The sequence below is a fragment of the Phyllobates terribilis genome, unplaced genomic scaffold (genome assembly GCF_046119375.1).
Source record: "Phyllobates terribilis strain yellow unplaced genomic scaffold, ASM4611937v1 Scaffold_143__1_contigs__length_4665640, whole genome shotgun sequence".
NCBI classification, from domain to species: Eukaryota; Metazoa; Chordata; class Amphibia; order Anura; family Dendrobatidae; genus Phyllobates; species Phyllobates terribilis.
Window position 1 is genome coordinate 3,879,744 of NW_027362903.1, and position 23,214 is coordinate 3,902,957.

The window sequence follows — 23,214 nt, forward strand, 5'->3', positions numbered from 1 at the left end:
GGGGGATCTCCCTGTATACAGAGATACATAAGATTCTGTCTGCAGTCACCACTAGGGGGAGCTCCTTGTATACAGAGATACATGACAAGATGTCTGCAGCCACCACTAGGGGGAGCTCCCTGTATACAGAGATACATGATAAGATTCTGTCTGCAACCACCACTAGGGGAAGCTCCCTGTGTACAGAGATACATGATAAAGCACTGTCTGCAGCCACCACTAGGGGGAGCTACTTGTATACAGAGATACATGATAAGATTCTGTCTGCAGCCACCACTAGGGGGAGCTACCTGTATACAGAGATACATGATAAGATTCTGTCTGCAGCCACCACTAGGGGGAGCTCTCTGTATACAGAGATACATGATAAGATTCTGTCTGCAGCCACCACTAGGGGGAGCTCCTTGTATACAGAGATACAGGATAAGATTCTGTCTGAAGCCACCACTAGGGGGAGCTCCCTGTATACAGAGATACATGATAAGATCCTGTCTGCAGCCACCACTAGGGGGAGCTCCCTGTATACAGAGATACATGATAAGATTCTGTCTGCAGCCACCACTAGGGGAAGCTCCCTGTATACAGAGATACATGATAAAACACTGTCTGCAGCCACCACTAGGGGGAGCTACCTGTATACAGAGATACATGATAAAACACTGTCTGCAGCCACCACTAGGGGGAGCTACCTGTATACAGAGATACATGATGAGATTCTGTCTGCAGCCACCACTAGGGGGAGCTACCTGTATACAGAGATACATGATAAGATTCTGTCTGCAGCCACCACTAGGGGGAGCTCTCTGTATACAGAGATACATGATAAGATTCTGTCTGCAGCCACCACTAGGGGGATCTCCCTGTATACAGAGATACATAAGATTCTGTCTGCAGCCACCACTAGGGGGAGCTCCCTGTATACAGAGATACATGATAAAATACTGTCTGCAGCCACCACTAGGGGAGCTACCTGTATACAGAGATACATGATAAGATTCTGTCTGCAGCCACCACTAGGGGGAGCTACCTGTATGCAGAAATACATGATAAGATTCTGTCTGCAGTCACCGCTAGGGAGAGCTACCTGTATACAGAGATGCATGATAAGATTCTGTCTGCAGCCACCACTAGGGGGAGCTACCTGTATACAGAGATACATGATGAGATTCTGTCTGCAGTCACCACTAGGGGGATCTCCCTGTATACAGAGATACATAAGATTCTGTCTGCAGCCATCACTAGGGGGAGCTCCTTGTATACAGAGATACATGATAAGATTCTGTCTGCAGCCACCACTAGGGGGATCTCCCTGTATACAGAGATACATAAGATTCTGTCTGCAGCCACCACTAGGGGGGGCTCCCTGTATACAGAGATACATGATAAAATACTGTCTGCAGCCACCACTAGGGGAGCTACCTGTATACAGAGATACATGATAAGATTCTGTCTGCAGCCACCACTAGGGGGAACTACCTGTATGCAGAAATACATGATAAGATTCTGTCTGCAGTCACCGCTAGGGGGAGCTACCTGTATACAGAGATACATGATAAGATTCTGTCTGCAGCCACCACTAGGGGGAGCTCTCTGTATACAGAGATACATGATAAGATTCTGTCTGCAGCCACCACTAGGGGGATCTCCCTGTATACAGAGATATATAAGATTCTGTCTGCAGCCACCACTAGGGGGAGCTCCCTGTATACAGAGATACAGGATAAGATTCTGTCTGAAGCCACCACTAGGGGGAGCTCCCTGTATACAGAGATACATGATAAGATCCTGTCTGCAGCCACCACTAGGGGGAGCTCCCTGTATACAGAGATACATGATAAGATTCTGTCTGCAGCCACCACTAGGGGAAGCTCCCTGTATACAGAGATACATGATAAAACACTGTCTGCAGCCACCACTAGGGGGAGCTCCCTGTATACAGAGATACATGATAAGATTCTGTCTGCAGTCACCGCTAGGGGGAGCTACCTGTATACAGAGATACATGATAAGATTCTGTCTGCAGCCACCACTAGGGAGAGCTCTCTGTATACAGAGATACATGATAAGATTCTGTCTGCAGCCACCACTAGGGGGATCTCCCTGTATACAGAGATACATAAGATTCTGTCTGCAGCCACCACTAGGGGGAGCTCCCTGTATACAGAGATACATGATAAAATACTGTCTGCAGCCACCACTAGGGGAGCTACCTGTATACAGAGATACATGATAAGATTCTGTCTGCAGCCACCACTAGGGGGAGCTACCTGTATGCAGAAATACATGATAAGATTCTGTCTGCAGTCACCGCTAGGGGGAGCTACCTGTATACAGAGATGCATGATAAGATTCTGTCTGCAGCCACCATTAGGGGGAGCTCTCTTTATACAGAGATACATGATAAGATCCTGTCTGCAGTCACCACTAGGGGGATCTCCCTGTATACAGAGATACATAAGATTCTGTCTGCAGCCATCACTAGGGGGAGCTCCTTGTATACAGAGATACAGGATAAGATTCTGTCTGAAGCCACCACTAGGGGGAGCTCCCTGTATACAGAGATACATGATAAGATCCTGTCTGCAGCCACCACTAGGGGGAGCTCCCTGTATACAGAGATACATGATAAGATTCTGTCTGCAGCCACCACTAGGGGGAGCTCCCTGTATACAGAGATACATAATAAGATACTGTCTACAGCCACCACTAGGGGGAGCTCCCTGTATACAGAGAAACATGATAAGACCCTGTCTGCAGCCACCAGTAGGGGGAGCTCCTTGTATACAGAGATACATTATAATATCCTGTCTGCAGTCTCCACTAGGGGGAGCTGCCTGTATACAGATATACATGATAAGATTCTGTCTGCAGCCACCACTAGGGGGAGCTCCCTGTATACAGAGATACATGATGAAATTCTGTCTGCAGCCACCACTAGGGGGAGCTCCCTGTATACGGAGATACATGATAAAATTCTGTCTGCAGCCACCACTAGGGGGAGCTCCCTGTATACAGAGATACATGATAAGATTCTGTCTACAGCCACCACTAGGGGGAGCTCCCTGTATACAGAGATACATGATAAGATCCTGTCTGCAGTCACCACTAGGGGAAGCTCCCTGTATACAGAGATACATGATAAAATACTGTCTGCAGTCACCACTACGGGGAGCTCCCTGTATACGGAGATACATGATAAAATTCTGTCTGCAGCCACCACTAGGGGGAGCTCCCTGTATACGGAGATACATGATAAAATTCTGTCTGCAGCCACCACTAGGGGGAGCTCCCTGTATACAGAGATAAATGATAAGATCCTGTCTGTGGCCACCACTAGGGGGAGCTCCCTGTATACAGAGATACATGATAAGATCCTGTCTGCAGCCACCACTATGGGGATCTCCCAATATACAGAGATACATGATAAGATTCTGTCTGCAGCCACCACTAGGGGGAGCTCCCTGTATACAGAGATACATGATAAGATTCTGTCTACAGCCACCACTAGGGGGAGCTCCCTGTATACAGAGATACATGATAAGATCCTGTCTGCAGTCACCACTAGGGGAAGCTCCCTGTATACAGAGATACATGATAAGATTCTGTCTACAGCCACCACTAGGGGGAGCTCCCTGTATACAGAGATACATGATAAAATACTGTCTGCAGTCACCACTAGGGGAAGCTCCCTGTATACAGAGATACATGATAAGATTCTGTCTGCAGCCACCACTAGGGGGAACTACCTGTATGCAGAAATACATGATAAGATTCTGTCTGCAGTCACCGCTAGGGGGAGCTACCTGTATACAGAGATACATGATAAGATTCTGTCTGCAGCCACCACTAGGGGGAGCTCTCTGTATACAGAGATACATGATAAGATTCTGTCTGCAGCCACCACTAGGGGGATCTCCCTGTATACAGAGATATATAAGATTCTGTCTGCAGCCACCACTAGGGGGAGCTCCCTGTATACAGAGATGCATGATAAGACCCTGTCTGCAGCCACCACTAGGGGGAGCTCCTTGTATACAGAGATACATGATAAGATTCTGTCTGCAGCCACCACTAGGGGGAGCTCCCTGTATACAGAGATGCATGATAAGACCCTGTCTGCAGCCACCACTAGGGGGAGCTCCTTGTATACAGAGATACATGATGAGATCCTGTCTGCAGTCACCAGTAGGGGGAGCTCCCTGTATACAGAGATACATGATAAGATCCTGTCTGCAGCCACCATTAGGGGGAGCTCCCTGTATACAGAGATACATGATAAGATCCTGTCTGCAGCCACCACTAGGGGGAGCTCTCTGTATACAGAGATACATGATAAGATCCTGTCTGCAGCCACCACTAGGGGGAGCTCCCTGTATACAGAGATACATGATAAGATGCTGTCTGTATCCACCACTAGGGGGAGCTCCCTGTATACAGAGATACATGATAAGATGCTGTCTGTATCCACCACTAGGGGGAGCTCCCTGTATACAGAGATACATGATAAGATGCTGTCTGTATCCACCACTAGGGGGAGCTCCCTGTATACAGAGATACATGATAAGATGCTGTCTGTATCCACCACTAGGGGGAGCTCCCTGTATACAGAGATACATGATAAGATACTGTCTACATTTCCCACTGAACCAGCAGTGAATTGTGTTAATTGTCAGCTCTTCTCCATGTTTCACTGCTCTTTTTTGCAGGTTGCTTGTCGTCTTCCCTGCTTATTAGCGTTTCCGCAGTCTTGGAGAAGATTTGTCTTAGAATTTCTGATCCTCCTGATACGATTATAAATTTATTCCACAATTCAGTCAGAGGTAAAGCAGATGATTCATACAGATAGTGCCAGGATTGGTGGTGTGGGATATTTAGAGAGAAATATCTACTATCTTGGTCTCTGGTGGCGCAGGGGTTAATATTTGATACATTATTATATTGTAACCGATTTTGGCAACATTTCTGCTGATGTTAATGGGATATTGTCCATTATCTCCACTCCAGGGATCACAATTAATGGGAAACTTGCAGCAAATAAGAGCGGTTTTGATAGAATTGGACTCGTCCATAAGAAGACGATGACCATGGAGGTGACGGCTGAAAACATCACAGTGACCAAAGGGGAAGACGTGCAGGTGTACCCATGGGCATCGGTGCCACCAGGACTGAGGTAAAACCACCACGAGCGGAGCCCACCTCTGTGGATTACATAGAGACAATATATATATATACAGTACAGACCAAAAGTTTGGACACACCTTCTCATTTAAAGGTTTTTCTGTATTTTCTTGACTATGAAAATTGTATATTCACACTGAAGGCATCAAAACTAGAGATGAGCGTTGTTCTACTCGAACTGTTCGCCAATCTCAAATTCGAGCTGTTTTGGGCGGTGTTCGAGCCGGTCGGCGAACACGAACAATTTGAGAAAAATTCGGCTGTTCGAGGTTATGTTCGATAACTGTTCGTGCACCAAAATCATAACTGGATTTTTTCTCAGTAATGATGAAAATTAATGTTAATACGCAGTTTGAGTGTACAGCGGGGCGGGGGGAGGGGCAGGGGATGGATCTCTGCAGGAACAATGAAGATCTCCATTTTTTTTTCTCTTTCCCGCATTTGCAGTGGGGAGGTGCAGTCTGTCAGCCTATCAGCAGCGCACACACGGAGCGAAGTGCTTTTTTTCACACAAGCAAGGGCATGTGTGATTGGCAGTGTATGTCACATGTCCTTGCCCTATAAGACCAAGCCATTTTCCCCGTCGCCACCATTTTCTCACTGCTGCAGCTGCGTGTTAGACGGCACCGCTGTTGCTGTGTGCGCTATACCTTGTTAATTTCAAGCCAATTTTCGCACAAATATACAGATAGCTTGGGAGTAGGGAATAGTTGTGATTGCAGTCCTTTTAAGGACTAGGTTACAGCATTTCCTACGACTTTTATCAGGCAGGTCTGTGCTCTTAAATAGATAGGTTGTGGGAGTAAAGACTAATTGTAATTGGAGTCCTTTTCAGGACTAGGTTACATCAGTTCCTATCAGTTTTTGCCAGGCAGGTCTGTGCCAGTGCTGTGCAAGTTTTTTTCACAGCATTTGGCTGAATCTAGCAAAGCTAATCCTTTTTGGCCTATTGCAGAGTGTGTTAGTCAGTGGAGTAGCCTATCTGTGTTGCAAGATATACCACCTGTGTATAGAATACCAATTTTTTTACTGCACCTAGTGAAGTAAAATCTTTTGGGCATAGCATCATTCTATTAGTCCATCTATACTGACCTCCATCAGGTTGCAAACTGAATATAATTTTTTTCTGCATCTAGCTCTGAAAAAATATTTGGGCTCCTAGCAGTGTGTGGGACTTGGTCTATTAGTCCATCTATACTGACCTCCATCAGGTTGCAAATTAAAAATAATTTTTTTCTGCATCTAACCCAGCCAATAGTTTTGGCCTAATACCACAGTTTGGCCACTCAGCTCTGCTCGGTTACCATCCATTGTTTTTTTGTGCAAACAACTCCAGAGTTGTGAATTAGTTAACCACCAAAATGAGTGGAAAAAGGCCTGCTGCTGGTGGAAAGGGGAATAGGCGTGTTGGGAAGGGGAAAAAAGGTTGTGTCCGTGGGGTAGGTGCAGAAGAAAGACCATCTTCCAGCCAAACTAAAATGTCTACTTCTTTTAGCGGACAATGTGATAAGATCCCTTTCTTACGGCCACGCCAATCGCTACAAATTCCAGATGAGGCACAAAAACAGCAGGTGCTTCAACGGATATCAAGTGCTCCTTTAAGTGGGCTCTCCTCCACATCAACTTCAACATCACAAATACTCCAGTCCTCAAAGGTGTCACCCAAATCGCACTTGCTTCCTCACAGCTCCCAAATCTCCAGCTGCCCGTCTGAGTATGAGGTAGAACAGATGGTTGAGTCTGCAGAGCTGTTTACTCATACTATAGCCTGGGAATCAGAGGTCGACTCCAGCGCTTCTGTGAATCCAGACGAGGAAATGATCTGCACTGATGCCCAGAATCTTTATGAGTCGGATCCAGGACCAGACGCAGAAGGTTCTGACCATAATGTAGACCCTCATTCCCAAACTGTAACTCCTGTTGGTGGAGACAATGAGGAAGACGATGATAAGACTCAAATACCTGATTGGAGCGACAACTTTAGTTTTTTGTCAGGGCAGGAACAGGTTGGCTCTGAGGACGACGGGTGTGATAACGCACAGGGTGATGATGATGAGGTCGGAGATCCCACTTACTGTCAACCCACAGTCAGCCAAGAGATGAGGTCAGCAGAGGAGGTGGAGGAAGATGCTAGTGACGACGAGGTCAGGTTGCGCCTTCCTGGACAGAGACGTAGTACTGGAAGCACGTCAACAACTGCATCCTCAAACACAACTCTGCCTCTCACCACAAGTCGTGGTGGCTCTTCAGGTCGCATGGGTGCTAAGCCTTGCATAGCCTGGGCATTTTTTCAGATCGATAAAGATGACCCAACTCGTGTTATCTGTAACATTTGTCAGCAAAAGCTAAGTAGAGGCCAAAAAATACATAGTTTGAGTACTTCATGCATGAACCGGCACATGGACATGAAGCATAAGTTGCAGTGGGAAGCTCAGTGTGCTACAATGCGGTCTAGCCGGCCGGGCCAACCACCGTCTGCCATATCTTGTGCATCCGCGGCCTCTTCATCCTCTGTGACTGGGGGGACAGCAGTCACACCTGTTTTGGGGCGCAGACCTGCCACCTCTTTACCCGCAACAGCCAGCGTGATTGGCAGGTCATCATTTTCTTTGGAGGTGGTAATGTAGCACCCTGAGGATTCGGCTGCTACAGGGGTATTGCACCTCAACCCAGAGGTGTGATATTCCACTCCCGGGTAAGGATGGAGTGTGAAACTGAGCCCAGAGAGCTGCATGCACTACACACATCCCATTTCCGAGGAACAGACCAACGGTACTCCCACTTAGAAATGTGCAGGTACGACCGAGTCTGTTCCTGGCTGGAGTGGGAGGGGGGTGGTACATCCCAGTAGTGTAGGGGCAGATAGGGGGAGCAGCCTGGGTAAAGATAGGAGCTCATTGGGTGCTGGTCACCTGAGCTCACACATAGAGGGAGTATTTAAGGTGGGCACCATCTAAGATCAGGGTCAGTCTGCCACAGTCAGTCAGTCTGTGAGAAGCCAGAGGAGGAGAGCAGAAGAGCAGAGCAGCCCCAGAGAGAGAGAGAGGAGAAAGGAAGAAAGACCCAGAGGGGGTGAAAGAAAAGGACTCTGAGAACCCAAAGTCCATCACCGGGTGAAGAGTTGGCAACTGGGTACCGGATCCCAAACTGGTGGGGGCTAAAGCACACCCTAGCCAGAGACCGGAGGCCGTGGGCAGGATCTGCCACGGCCACCCACCACATCCACCCTGAAGGCAAACCACGTGAAGGGTCAGGGAACCCAAGGCCAAGGGTCTCCCAACAGAAGGCCCGAGGGAGCTGGACCTAGGTGGATCCCTGGTGGGGACGGCCAGAAGACAGGACAGGAAGGAGGGCTCAGGGTCACGCTCCGGACTTGCTTGGGGGTTGGCTGAATCCAGGACCTGGTGGACGCAGCACGGCTCGGGTGGTCACTTGAAGCTGGAGTGACCGGAACATCAGCAGTAAGTAAATACCCTAAACTGCACAACCCGACTCTGTCTTTAATTACCATCTATGCTGCACCACCACAACCCCCATCCTCTGCACCTGACCCCCTGAGGCTATACCCCACCCGTTGGGGGTTATACTATCAAAAGCTGCACCAACACCATCAGCCTCAGCGGACCCTGCTGCAGCGGCGGCCGTAGTGACCGCAATACAACGGGTGGCGTAGTCGACATAAAGAACTTTATAACATCTGTAGGACTGCCACATACTCTGAGCTTGACACCCTGGGCACGGACCGGGTCACAGCCACTCGGAGACTACAACCCCCATCTGATCCGGCTCCGGGTATTCCCCTAAAGAATATGGCCCAGGGGGTGCGTCAACTTTGGCGTAGTCGGCAGGATTACGTGCCCACAACAACCGGGTACTGCGTGCCTGAAGAAAAGAACGAGTTTACCTCAAAAAGAAGTCTCCTGCCGGTTCCGGAGGGTCCCCGCCATCGGACTCCATCACAGGTCGATTCCCGCCGGTTGTCCGCCATTAACAGCTTTTTCCCGCCATCTGCAGAGTTTCCCGCCACTGGGAGACGATTCCCGCCATTTCCAAAGGTTTCCCGCCTTGGAAGAGCGGACGCCATTATGGGCGTGCCAGAGGGTGGCAAGAGGCCACCTCCCATCGTGGGCCAGGACCGAAAATGGCGCCAAAAGTGGAAACCGCCCCCACCAACAGAGACTGTGATGCTAGAGGTGTCTGTCAGCGTGAAAGAACTGCCCCTGGAGCTGACAATCACCAAGTGGCCCCGGGACCGCCCTCGAAGTGGGAGGACTGAGAACAAGAGAACAAAGATGGGTGTCGCCTGGAGCAGTCTGGAGAGAGCGCACCCGGAGACAAGAAGCCTAGAGCTGAGTCCAGAAGAAGCTTACCCGGAGATGGAGGGAGAGCCAGGCAGCACCGACCCAGTGGTCAGGAGCCTGATGCGGGCCGCCACTCCAGGCAGCACCGACCCAGTGGTCAGGAGCCTGTTGCCGGTCGCCACTCCAGAAGGCCTGCTGGAGACAACAAGAGGAGAGCAGAGCAGCACCGACCCGTTGGTCAGGAGCCTGCTAGAAGCAACGACCCCACTAGGCTTAGTGGAGGTCTTGGCACAGCTCCCCCGAGATCGGGAGTGTGCACAGACTGCGCTGGAGGGCCTCGCACGGAGGATGGCCCGGGTACAGCGAGAGACGTTGGCGGAGTGGAGCCGTGAGATGGCCCAGCAGACAAGAACCCGTCAGCGGAGCACGCCACCCGAGACGAGGAGACAGACCGCCTCTGAGGATGGCGCAGGAGGACTCAGGGCCGGAGACGGCGCCGAGAAGGGAGCCGAACGAAAGGAGGCAGGTAAAGGGGACGTCTCTACCCCAAACCGGGAAACCGGGTACCTGCCCCAGCTCCCCGTCGCAGAGCCCGAAGTACCCCCTGCCGTGCCCGTAACCGCAACGTCACCGCCACAGACTAGGCCTCAACCGGAAGCCGCAGCCGCGACCCCTGTGACGTCACACGCCTCGACCCCGAGCGTGACCAAGCAGGAAGTACCACCAGCCTGGTCGCAAGGCCTAGTACCCCCGGGCGCCGCAATACCAACAGCGCCCCCTACCTCCGCGGAGCCACCGGCCTGGTCGCAGGGCCAAGTAGCCCAGGGCGCCGCCGTCCTTACGGTGCCCTTCACTTTCCAGGTGCCCCAGGCCTGGCCGCAAGGCCTGGGCAACCCGGGCGCCGCCACCACCACCGCGCCCATAAAACCTAAAGTGCCGCATCTGGGAGAAGATCTGTTCGCCCAACACATATGGCCGGACGGGCAGCCCTTTGTCTGGCCCAGGGAGTACTACGAACAAGAGCTCCAAAAGAGGGCAAGGCCCATGTGTGAACCCCTGATCCCGGCTCCAAAGCCCGTTAAGAGGATCTCGCCCCCGCTAGCAGAAGCGCAGTTTGAGTGGGACCCCACCGGAGAAGATCTCATGGGGTTCACTCAAGAGACTCGGGCAGCCGCAGCGGAGCGTGCAGAGTGCTGCCGCCAGCAGCTCGAGGTCTTTGAGAGAGAGCGGAGAGAGAGGCGGGTCCGGGAACAACAAGCCCAGATAAGGAGCGCGGAGCAGAAGAGCCGGGCCAGGAGAGACCCCCGTGCAGCGCATAGTCCCCGCACCACCGGGACTGTGATCAAGTTTAACATGCAGCACGGGTGGGGCTTCATCCGAGATCACCGCACCCCAGGCGACGTCTTCGTGACCAGGAGAGACGTTGAGTCCCACCTACCGGAGGGACACAGAGGTCGTGACCTTTACATCGGGGACGAGGTCACCTTTACCCGGCACAAGTGTGCCAAAGGACCCTACGCCCTCCATGTGCATCGCCTGACGGAGGAAGAGCTGCGGTGTGAGGAGGAAGAACAAGAGGACCCGGACGGGTCTGAAGCTAAAGGTAACCACAAAGAAAGAGCAGGAGGACGTCGTCGTTGAGTACGGCAGAGTAGAAGCTGTATATAGTTACCCGTAGGGGTACCAAAGAAACTGTTGCTGATAATATAGTCCCCGTTGGGACCAGCAAGTGTGAACTGTTTACCCGTATTTCCCTTAATCCCACTGACCGAGGACTGAGAGCGGTCATTCCTCCCTAATACCTGGCCGAGGACTGAGAGCGGCCATATCCCTTGTAAATAGTTGCGCGTCCTAAAGCGCCCCCTACTGGTTTTATAGGAAAGCCACGAGTTCCAAAGACTGTCGCACTTTACCCGGTCACACGTTGCACAGTGACCGGAGGAGGAGCCAGAGGCGACGAGAATGTTATTAATATGAAAAGTTTTATGATGATGCTGATATATATATGATATTTTATATGTTTTTATTATGTTGTTTATATGAAAAAAAAAAAAATGTATGTTTGTGGATGTTTATCTCTTACAGCCCGAGGACGTGCTGTGGTTTACCAGGGGGGAATGTAGCACCCTGAGGATTCGGCTGCTACAGGGGTATTGCACCTCAACCCAGAGGTGTGATATTCCACTCCCGGGTAAGGATGGAGTGTGAAACTGAGCCCAGAGAGCTGCATGCACTACACACATCCCATTTCCGAGGAACAGACCAACGGTACTCCCACTTAGAAATGTGCAGGTACGACCGAGTCTGTTCCTGGCTGGAGTGGGAGGGGGGTGGTACATCCCAGTAGTGTAGGGGCAGATAGGGGGAGCAGCCTGGGTAAAGATAGGAGCTCATTGGGTGCTGGTCACCTGAGCTCACACATAGAGGGAGTATTTAAGGTGGGCACCATCTAAGATCAGGGTCAGTCTGCCACAGTCAGTCAGTCTGTGAGAAGCCAGAGGAGGAGAGCAGAAGAGCAGAGCAGCCCCAGAGAGAGAGAGAGGAGAAAGGAAGAAAGAGGGGGTGAAAGAAAAGGACTCTGAGAACCCAAAGTCCATCACCGGGTGAAGAGTTGGCAACTGGGTACCGGATCCCAAACTGGTGGGGGCTAAAGCACACCCTAGCCAGAGACCGGAGGCCGTGGGCAGGATCTGCCACGGCCACCCACCACATCCACCCTGAAGGCAAACCACGTGAAGGGTCAGGGAACCCAAGGCCAAGGGTCTCCCAACAGAAGGCCCGAGGGAGCTGGACCTAGGTGGATCCCTGGTGGGGACGGCCAGAAGACAGGACAGGAAGGAGGGCTCAGGGTCACGCTCCGGACTTGCTTGGGGGTTGGCTGAATCCAGGACCTGGTGGACGCAGCACGGCTCGGGTGGTCACTTGAAGCTGGAGTGACCGGAACATCAGCAGTAAGTAAATACCCTAAACTGCACAACCCGACTCTGTCTTTAATTACCATCTATGCTGCACCACCACAACCCCCATCCTCTGCACCTGACCCCCTGAGGCTATACCCCACCCGTTGGGGGTTATACTATCAAAAGCTGCACCAACACCATCAGCCTCAGCGGACCCTGCTGCAGCGGCGGCCGTAGTGACCGCAATACAACGGGTGGCGTAGTCGACATAAAGAACTTTATAACATCTGTAGGACTGCCACATACTCTGAGCTTGACACCCTGGGCACGGACCGGGTCACAGCCACTCGGAGACTACAACCCCCATCTGATCCGGCTCCGGGTATTCCCCTAAAGAATATGGCCCAGGGGGTGCGTCAGTAACACCAGCTGGTCTTGAGCGCTGTCCGACATCGATAGCACCACCTTTGGATCAAGGCAACCTAACATGTCCGCCTGCATCTTCCTCACAGACCGTCAGTTTGCCGGGGACACCCTTATCAACCCCGTCTAAGCACAATAGCCAGCCCTCGGTCCCTCAGATGTGGACAAGTAAAAGACCATTTCCTCCTAGCCATGAGAAAGCTAAGAGGTTGAATTTCACCATCTGCAAGCTCTTGGCTACAGAAATGCTGCCTTTCCGCCTGGTGGACACAGAGGATTTTCGAGACCTTATGTCCGTCGCAGTGCCCCAGTACCAGATGCCCAGTCGGCACTACTTCTCAAAGAAAGGTGTGCCTGCGCTCCACCAGCATGTCGCACACAACATCACCGCTTCTTTGAGAAACTCTGTGTGTGACAGGGTGCATTTCACCACAGACACTTGGACGAGTAGGCATGGACAGGGGCGTTACATGTCGCTGACTGGGCACTGGGTAACTATGGTGACAGCAGGACAAGGGGCTGCTGTCCAAGTCTTGCCGTCCCCACGAGTTGTGCGTCAATCCTCTTTATGTCATTTTTCCTCCACTGCTTCTGCCTCCTCAACCTCCTCTCGGTCTTCCACCTGCACCCAAAGCCTGTCTGGTCATGCCACAAGCTTTCTAACTGCGCAGAAGGGATCCTGCACACCTCCTTACTATGCTGGCAGTAGGGCTCAACGTCATCAGGCGGTTTTTACATTGAAATGTCTGGGAAATGTGAGTCACACAGCTGAGGAGTTGTGGTCAGCTCTGGAGAACCAATTTCATGAATGGTTGTCTCCACTGGACCTGAAACCAGGGAAGGCCGTGTGCGACAATGCTGCAAACCTGGGTGCGGCCCTTCGCCGGGGCAATGTCACACACGTGCCTTGTATGGCTCACGTGTTGAACCTGGTTGTCCAGCAATTTTTAGCCCACTATCCCAGACTAGATGGCCTTCTGCAGAGGGCACGGTCGCTGTGTGCTCACTTCCGCCGTTCGCATCTCGCAGCTCAGCGACTTACATCTCTACAGAAGTCGTTGGGCCTGCCACTTCACCGGCTAAAATGCGATGTGCCTACCCGGTGGAATTCAACTCTGCACATGTTGCAGCGACTGTGGCAGCACCGACAAGCCCTGGTGCAATACGTTCTGACGTATAGCCTGGGCCAACGAGATTCAGAGGTGGGGCAAATCACGCTGGAGGAGTGGTCTCAGATCAGGGACCTATGCACCCTTCTGCACAGTTTTGAAATGGCGACGAAGATGTTTAGTGCTGACGATGCCATTATCAGCATGACTATTCCGGTGATTTACATACTGGAGCACATGTTAAACAGAATTCGGAGTCAGGTGGTGGCACAAGAGGAGGTGGAGGAAGTAGAGGAGGAGGAGTTGTATGCGGAAGGGCTAACATCTGCAAGGTCCAGACGGTCGGCAGCACCAAGGCGGCAGGCATGTGAGGGTGGGGGAGATGATTTTACCAGGGCGCATGGTAGCAGCCAAACTAGTGAGGAAGGTGCAGGAGCCCAGGAAGAAGTGGAGGACGAACTGATGGAAGACTCATCAGATGAAGGAGACCTTGATCACATTTCTGTTGTGCGAGGTTGGGGGGAGAGGACAGAGGAAGGAAGCATGATTGCTACCTCGCCACCAACACAACAGGGACTTGGTGCTCCTGGATGCGCAACACACATGAGTGCCTTCTTGCTGCACTACCTGCAACATGACCCTCGAATTGTGAGAATTAGAAATAATCCTGACTACTGGGTTGCCACACTGTTAGATCCCCGGTACAAAAGTAAATTTGCAGAAATTATTCCTGCCATAGAAAGGGATGCATGCATGCAGGAGTATCAGCAGAGACTGTTGCAGAATCTTACATGTGCTTTTCCACAAAATACCAGTGGTGCACGTAGTGAATCTCACAGTTCTAACTTGCCAACCGTGGGACCGTCAAGTGTTCAGCACTCAAACCGTAACAGAACCACAGTATCTGCTGGTAACATCAATTTTGCGGAATCATTTCACCACTTTTTTAGCCCATCCTTTGCAAGGCCACAGGAGACAAGAAGTCTGACACATAGTCAACGCCTAGAGACGATGGTACAGGAGTATCTCCAAGTAAACATTGAAGCCACGACTGTGTCACTGGACCCTTGCTCTTTTTGGGCTTCCAATCTGGATAAATGGCCGGAGCTAGCCACTTACGCCTTGGAGATCTTGTCATGCCCCGCAGCCAGCGTTCTGTCTGAACGTGTGTTCAGCGCTGCTGGTGGTGTGCTGACAGATAAGCGCACGCGGCTCTCCACTGATAATGTAGACAGACTCACGTTCATAAAGATGAACAAATCATGGATCCGAAACGACTTTTCTACCCCTGTGTCATCCTGGGGAGAGTAAAAGCTTGATGATTGGTTAAAATCACCCTACCAACCGTTTTAAGCTTTCAAATTACTAATCATGTTTATCTGTATCTTGACTGGAAAATAATTTGGGCTTTGTAGCAGTGTGCAGCACTGATCCTATTAGGCCATCTATAATAAGCTTCACCAGATTTAAAATTAAAAATAATTTTTAGCTGCATCTAGCCCGGAAAATAATTTTGGGGCTCCGAGATGTGCAAGGCACATAAGTGCCTTCTTGCTGCACTACCTGCAGCATGACCCTCATATTGTCAGAATTCGAAGTAATCATGACTACTGGGTTGCCACACTCTTAGATCCCCCAAACTTTTCGATCAACCTTTTCATTTTAATAAAGACCAAAAAAATGGTCATTTTTGAAATTATAAGCATTAGCAGGTTGTTAGAAACTGAAATCAAACAGTTTTCAACTCAAAACTTTATTCTAGGTGATGTTACATTTTCACATAGGACCCCTTGTTCGAAAGGAGCTTCTGAACTCTCTCGTCCATTGAATTTGTCAGGTTTTGGATGGTTTCTGCTTCAATTGTTTTGCATGAGGACAGAATACCCTCCCAGAGCTGTTGCTTAGATGTGAACTGCCTCCCGCCATCATAGACACTCCTTTTAATGATGCTCCAGAGGTTCTGAATGGGGTAGAGGTCAGGGGAGCATGGGGGTCACACCATAAGTTTGTCCCCTTTTATGCCCATATCAGCCAGAGATGCAGATGTGTTATGTGCAGCATGAGATGGTGCATTATCATGCAGAAAAATGATCTTGCTGTGAAATACACGGTTCTTCTTCTTGAACCATGGCAGGAAGTGCTGTTTGAGAAAATCCACATACATTATGGAGTTCATCTTTAGCGCCTTCAGGGATCCTAAAGGGGCCGACAATCTCTCTCCCCATGATTCCAGCCCAAAACATTACTCCACCTCCTCCTTGTTGGCGCTGTAGCCGTGTTTGCGTGGGGTGTCCATCAACCAGCCATCCTCCACTCCATCCATCTGGACCATCGAGCGCTGCACGGCACTCATCCGTGAACAAAACAGTTTTGAAATCAGTCTTCATGTAATGTTTGGCCCACTGGAGCCGTTTCTGCTTGTGTGAAGTGGATAGAGGAGGTCGACAGGATGGCGTATGTACAGCTGCAAACCTCTGAAGGACACTGCATCTTGTTGTTCGGGGGACGTTGGAGGCACAAGCAGCTTCAAAAACTTGTCTGCTGCTATGACAAGGCTTTTTTGCCGCTGCTCTTTCAACCTGACGTAATTGCCTGTAGGAAAGAGTCCTCAATTTGCCCTTATCAGCACGCACACGTGTGTACTGTGAATCAGCTACATACTTCTTGATTGCCAAGACACTTCATCCTGATCATCGCACAATGTTGATTGTAGTCATGCCTTGACCTAAACACTCCACAATTTGTTGCTTCTCAGCAGCCGACACATCCTTTTTCTTTCCCATTTTGGCAGAAAATGTAGGCTGCTTAATAATGTGGGACAGCCTTCTTAAGTAGTCTTGCCTTTCATTGGACACACCTGCCAAACTAATTAGCACAGGTGTCTGCAATTGCTTACAGTGATATAAAGAGCCCTGACACACATCACCATCAATGAGTTTAACTGACAAACAAACAAATTCTTCCCTTATCACTCCTAAACACTTTTTGTATAATAATTTGGAACGCAGTGTACATGTGCTTTTCCACAAAACACCAGTGGTTCACGTAGTGAATCTTACAGTTCTAACTTGCCAACCGTGGTCTGTATGGAGTTGTTCAATAAAGGGCCCAAAATTAAGATAACATAGATGGGAGAGGTCTCTATGAATAGGAATTCCTAAGTATTTGATACCCTGTGAGGGCCAGGCAAAGGGAAAGTTGGACTGGATGGAATCCTATATGGATTTGGGGAGGGAGACATCGAGGGCCTCAGACTTCGCTGCATTGATTTTAAAATTTTACCATGTAACAAAGTGATCTATTTCAGCCATAACAGCAGGGATGGATATATGTGATTGAGTGATATATACTAGGACATCATCAGCAAATAGAGAGCACTTGTACTCGGTGCCTCCCACCTCAATCCACCTAATATTGGGGTTATGGCGAATTGATGAGAGCAGGTGCTCCGTCACTAGGATGTATAAGAGAGGGGACAGAGGACATCCCTGCCTTGTCCCATTGGTGATTGTGAAAGGTGATGAAAATGTTCTGACGCACCCCCTGGGCCTTGGGACACCCGGAGCCGGACCCTTTTTGGTGGATGCTGGTGGTTGTAGTCTTCGTGGCGGCGACCCAGTTCCGTGGCTCAGGGCAGTCAAACCAGTGGCGGAACTATTTATGTGGTATTCATGTTTAAATGTCCGACTACGCCACCCGTGGATTGCGGTCAGAGTGAACCGCCGCTACAGGGCAGACCACTGACGCTGGTGTTGTGGGTGCAGCAGAGCGTAGCATAACTCCCCACGGGAGGAGTATAGCCTCAGGGCAGTGTATGCGGAGGATGGGGGTGATGGTGCAGGGCAGCAGCAGTAACGACACGGAGTCAGTGATGCAGTTCAGGGCCTTTACTCACAGTTCTTATTATCCAGACCACGTCTGCAGGTAACGGCTGCCCACGTCGTACTGTGCTCACCAGGTGAGGGGCTCAGACAACTCCCAGATAACTTTGGAGCACTTCACAGGACCCCCTTTGTGTGTCCTTTGTCTGGCCTTTCTTACCAACACTTCTGTCCGGCTGCCTCGGGCCTCCTCTTGGTAAACTTGGCGCCAGTTTCCCTGACCCTATGTGGTGCCTTCCTAGCGGGTGTAGCGAGGGGCTGCGCCACATAAAATGTCAGAGCCTCCGGTTTCTAGCTGAGGGTCGTTTCCTGCCTCCACTAGTTCGGGGACCGGTCTCCCCCTTTGGCCTGACCCCTCCACGCAGGTGGATTCAGGCGTGCGGTGGCGACTCGCCCGTCCGCACCCCTGGGATCCCTTCATTCCTCGTTCCTGGAGCCTTCTCCGCTCCTCTTCCTTCCTTCTCCCTCTTCCAGGCCTGGGCCTCTGTTACTAGGCCCGCCTCCGGAGCAGAGCTCATGCAGAGCCCCTGCTCCCTGCCACTTCTGCTCAGACTTCTCTGCACTGAACTAAGATGGTGCCCACCTTTTATACTCCCTTCTCAATGCACCCAGGAACTGCTTCCTCCCTGCTCCTGCACTACAGGGTTCCCCTTCCTCAGTGTTCCCTCCCCCCACTCCAGCCAGGGACAGGGACTGTCGTGCCCATCTCAGGGGCATATTGGTCGCCCTGCCCCACGGCAATGTGGTGTAATGCATGCAGGTGTCGGGTCCTGATCCACACTCCATCCTTATCTGAGAGTGAGATATCACACCTCTGGGTGAGGTGCAATACGTCTTTAGCAACCGAGCCCTCAGGGTGCTACAGTTCCATTTATCTTCAGCCTAGGTGACGTATTGCGATACAGGGCCGTGATTTTGGCTATAAAAGGGTCCCCTAGACCCCTACCCCAAGCTTTTTAAGAGAATCATATATGGCGTGCCAGGAGACTCTATGGAATGCTTTCTCAGCATCCAACGAGAGTATCTACTTACAAATTTTTAACTGCATCTAGCCCAGGAAATACTTTGTGCCTAGTAGCAGTGTCTGCTAGTAAGCGGATTATCCCGGCTGTTAAGCAAGCTGCACCACCTGTAGTTTAGACACTTAATTTTTTCAAAGGAAATGCTTCGGGACCATGGGATACTTAGTGAAGAGCATCAGGAGGCACCCCAAGGCATAGGGGCTGGGACTGGCAGTAGGATGCCTTGCGGTGGACAGCCGAGCTCTATCCTTATAAAAGCTTTTTAACTGCAGCAGCTTTAGTGGACGCTACTGGAGCTGGAATTACCGCGGCTGCTGGCATGAGACTTGCCCTCCAATAGATCCTTGTAAATGGATTTAAAGTGTATTCATTCAAATTAGAGGGACAATTTAAATTAAAAAGCTTAGAGCTGCCTCCACCACAGGGGGGCTCGCTCGACCCACCAGCGGACAGGCACCAGTATTGGGAGAGGGGGGCTGGCCGTCAGGGTTCACCGCGGCTCTGGCACAAACCCGGCGACACGGAGGTGGCACGGGCAGGAGCGGACTGGCCGTCTCGGCTTCTCACTTTTTGGATTTTAGAAGGGCATGACATGCCTATATCTGTGTCTCCCCCTCCTTTTACTCCTCCACCTCTTTTATTTTCGCATGACTATATGTACTTGTCACTTTTCCATGTGTTAGTTATGTCTTCTGAGCAGTTTGTCAGCTTTTGGACACCTTTGAAGGTGTTTTCTATGTGTTTCTATGTGTTTTTGTTTGCCTGCCATTGGTTTTAACGGTGTTCGAAAGTGTTCGACGAACAGTTCGACGAACAGTTCGGCGAACACACGGGTGTTCGACGAACCGAACCGAACTCGAACACTACGGGGGTGGCTCAACACTAATCAAAACTATAAATTACCACATGTGGAATTATATACTGAACAAAAAAGTGTGAAACAACTGAAAATATGTCTTATATTCTAGCGTCTTCAAAGTAGCCACCTTTTGCTTTGATGACTGCTTTGCACACTCTTGGCATTCTCTTGATGAGCTTCAAGAGGTAGTCACCGGAAATGGTCTTCCAACAATCTTGAAGGAGTTCCCAGAGATGCTTAGCACTTGTTGGCCCTTTTGCCTTCACTCTGCGGTCCAGCTCACCCCAAACCATCTCGATTGGGTTCAGGTCTGGTGACTGTGGAGGCCAGGTCATCTGGCGTAGCCCCCCATCACTCTCCTCCTTGGTCAAATAGCCCTTACACAGCCTGGAGGTGTTTGGGGTCATTGTCCTGTTGAAAAATAAATGATGGTCCAACTAAACGCAAACCGGATGGAATAGCATGCCGCTGCAAGATGCTGTGGTCGCCATGCTGGTTCAGTATGCCTTCAATTTTGAATAAATCCCGAACAGTGTCACCAGCAAAGCCCCCCCACACCATCACACCTCCTCCCCCATGCTTCACGGTGGGAACCAGGCATGTAGAGTCCATCCGTTCACCTTTTCTGCGTCGCACAAAGACACGGTGGTTGGAACCAAAGATCTCAAATTTGGACTCATCAGACCAAAGCACAGATTTCCACTGGTCTAATGTCCATTCCTTGTGTTCTTTAGCCCAAACAAGTCTCTTCTGCTTGTTGCCTGTCCTTAGCAGTGGTTTCCTAGCAGCTATTTTACCATGAAGGCCTGCTGCACAAAGTCTCCTCTTAGCAGTTGTTGTAGAGATGTGTCTTCTGCTAGAACTCTGTGTGGCATTGACCTGGTCTCTAATCTGAGCTGCTGTTAACCTGCGATTTCTGAGGCTGGTGACTCGGATAAGCTTATCCTCAGAAGCAGAGGTGACTCTTGGTCTTCCTTTCCTGGGGCGGTCCTCATGTGAGCCAGTTTCTTTGTAGCGCTTGATGGTTTTTGCAACTGCACTTGGGGACAATTTCAAAGTTTTCCCAATTTTTCAGACTGACTGACCTTCATTTCTTAAAGTAATGATGGACACTCGTTTTTCTTTACTTAGCTGCTTTTTTCTTGCCATAATACAAATTCTAACACTCTATTCAGTAGGACTATCAGCTGTGTATCCACCAGACTTCCGCACAACACAACTGATAGTCCCAACCCCATTCATAAGGCAAGAAATCCCACTTATTAAACCTGACAGGGCACACCTGTGAAGTGAAGACCATTTCCGGTGACTACCTCTTGAAGCTCATCAAGAGAATGCCAAGAGTGTGCAAAGCAGTCATCAAAGCAAAAGGTGGCTACTTTGAAGAACCTAGAATATAAGACATATTTTCAGCTGTTTCACACTTTTTTGTTAAGTATATAATTCCACATGTGGTAATTCATAGTTTTGATGCCTTCAGTGTGAATGTACAATTTTCATAGTCATGATAATACAGAAAAATCTTTAAATGAGAAGGTGTGTCCAAACTTTTGGTCTGTACTGTATATATATATATATATAGACAGATAGTATATATATATATATATATATATATATATATATATATATATATATATACAGATAGGAGACCTATAGATAACAGTATACTGTGCATCTACAGATCGCGCGGTCAGTAATGTCTCGTGATCACATTTATCATTTTCTGACGATTTTATTTCTATTTAGGTTTCCAAGGAAAGAAGGAGATAAATTAGTTGTATCTCTGGAGCCGGGGTTGAAGCTCTTTATTTCTCTGGTGAAACCCTTGGATCTTCTGAAGCTTCACGTGCAGAGCCGGGGCGCAGACTCCAACTCCACCATCGGCCTCGTCAGTATGTGTCAGCCGCTTTGCCGTGCACTCACCCTCGGGGGCCACATACAGGTGCGTCTCACAAAATTACAATATCATCAAAAAGTTAATTTATTTCAGTTCTTCAATAAAAAAAGTGAAGCTCCTATATTATATAGAGTCATTACACGCAGAGGGATCTATTATATAGAGTCATTACACACAGAGGGATCTATTATATAGAGTCATTACACGCAGAGGGATCTATTATATAGAGTCATTACACACAGAGGGATCTATTATATAGAGACATTACACACAGAGGGATCTATTATATAGAGTCATTACACACAGAGGGATCTATTATATAGAGACATTACACACAGAGGGATCTATTATATAGAGTCATTACACACAGAGGGATCTATTATATAGAGTCATTACACACAGAGGGATCTATTATATAGTCATTACACACAGAGTGATCTATTATATAGAGTCATTACACGCAGAGGGATCTATTATATAGAGTCATTACACGCAGAGGGATCTATTATATAGTCATTACACACAGAGTGATCTATTATATAGAGTCATTACACGCAGAGGGATCTATTATATAGAGTCATTACACACAGAGGGATCTATTATATAGAGTCATTACACAGAGGGATCTATTATGTAGAGTCATTACACACAGAGGGATCTATTATATAGAGTCATTACACACAGAGCAATCTATTATATAGAGTCATTACACACAGAGCGATCTATTATATAGAGTCATTACACGCAGAGGGATCTATTATATAGAGTCATTACACACAGAGGGATCTATTATATAGAGTCATTACACACCGAGGAATCTATTATATAGAGTCATTACACACAGAGCGATCTATTATATAGAGTCATTACACGCAGAGGGATCTATTATATAGAGTCATTACACACAGAGGGATCTATTATATAGAGTCATTACACACAGAGCGATCTATTATATAGAGTAATTACACACAGAGCGATCTATTATATAGAGTCATTACACGCAGAGGGATCTATTATATAGAGTCATTACACACAGAGGGATCTATTATATAGAGTCATTACACGCAGAGGGATCTATTATATAGAGTCATTACACACAGAGGGGTCTATTATATAGAGTCATTACACGCAGAGGGATCTATTATATAGTCATTACACGCAGAGGGATCTATTATATAGAGTCATTACACACAGAGTGATCTATTATATAGAGTCATTACACACAGAGGGATCTATTATATAGAGTCATTACACACAGAGGGATCTATTATATAGAGTCATTACACGCAGAGGGATCTATTATATAGAGTCATTACACACAGAGGGATCTATTATATAGATTCATTACACACAGAGCGATCTATTATATAGAGTCATTACACACAGAGGGATCTATTATATAGAGTCATTACACACAGAGGGATCTATTATACAGAGTCATTACACACAGAGGGATCTATTATATAGAGCCATTACACACAGAGGGATCAATTATATAGAGTCATTACACACAGAGTGATCTATTATATAGAGTCATTACACACAGAGGGATCTATTATATGGAGTCATTACACACAGAGTGATCTATTATAGAGTCATTACACACAGAGGGATCTATTATATAGAGTCATTACACACAGAGTG

At 49.0% G+C, this 23,214-nt stretch overlaps 1 protein-coding gene across 8 annotated transcripts in view; it reads left to right on the forward strand.

Annotated features, from left to right (window-relative positions):
- LOC141206900 (inter-alpha-trypsin inhibitor heavy chain H3-like) overlaps window positions 1-23,214 on the forward strand; it is a 395,905-nt gene that overhangs the window by 336,992 nt on the left and 35,699 nt on the right. For 5 of the 8 annotated variants that reach the window (XM_073664270.1, XM_073664273.1, XM_073664271.1 and 2 more), the window contains 3 exons: window positions 4,707-4,820; window positions 5,005-5,170; window positions 21,420-21,565. In XM_073664270.1, the coding sequence (XP_073520371.1) occupies window positions 4,707-4,820; window positions 5,005-5,170; window positions 21,420-21,565 (426 nt within the window). Of the gene's footprint in view, window positions 1-4,706; window positions 4,821-5,004; window positions 5,171-21,419; window positions 21,616-23,214 lie in introns of all 8 variants that reach the window. The other 3 variants (XM_073664275.1, XM_073664276.1, XM_073664277.1) reach the window with 2 other exon arrangements.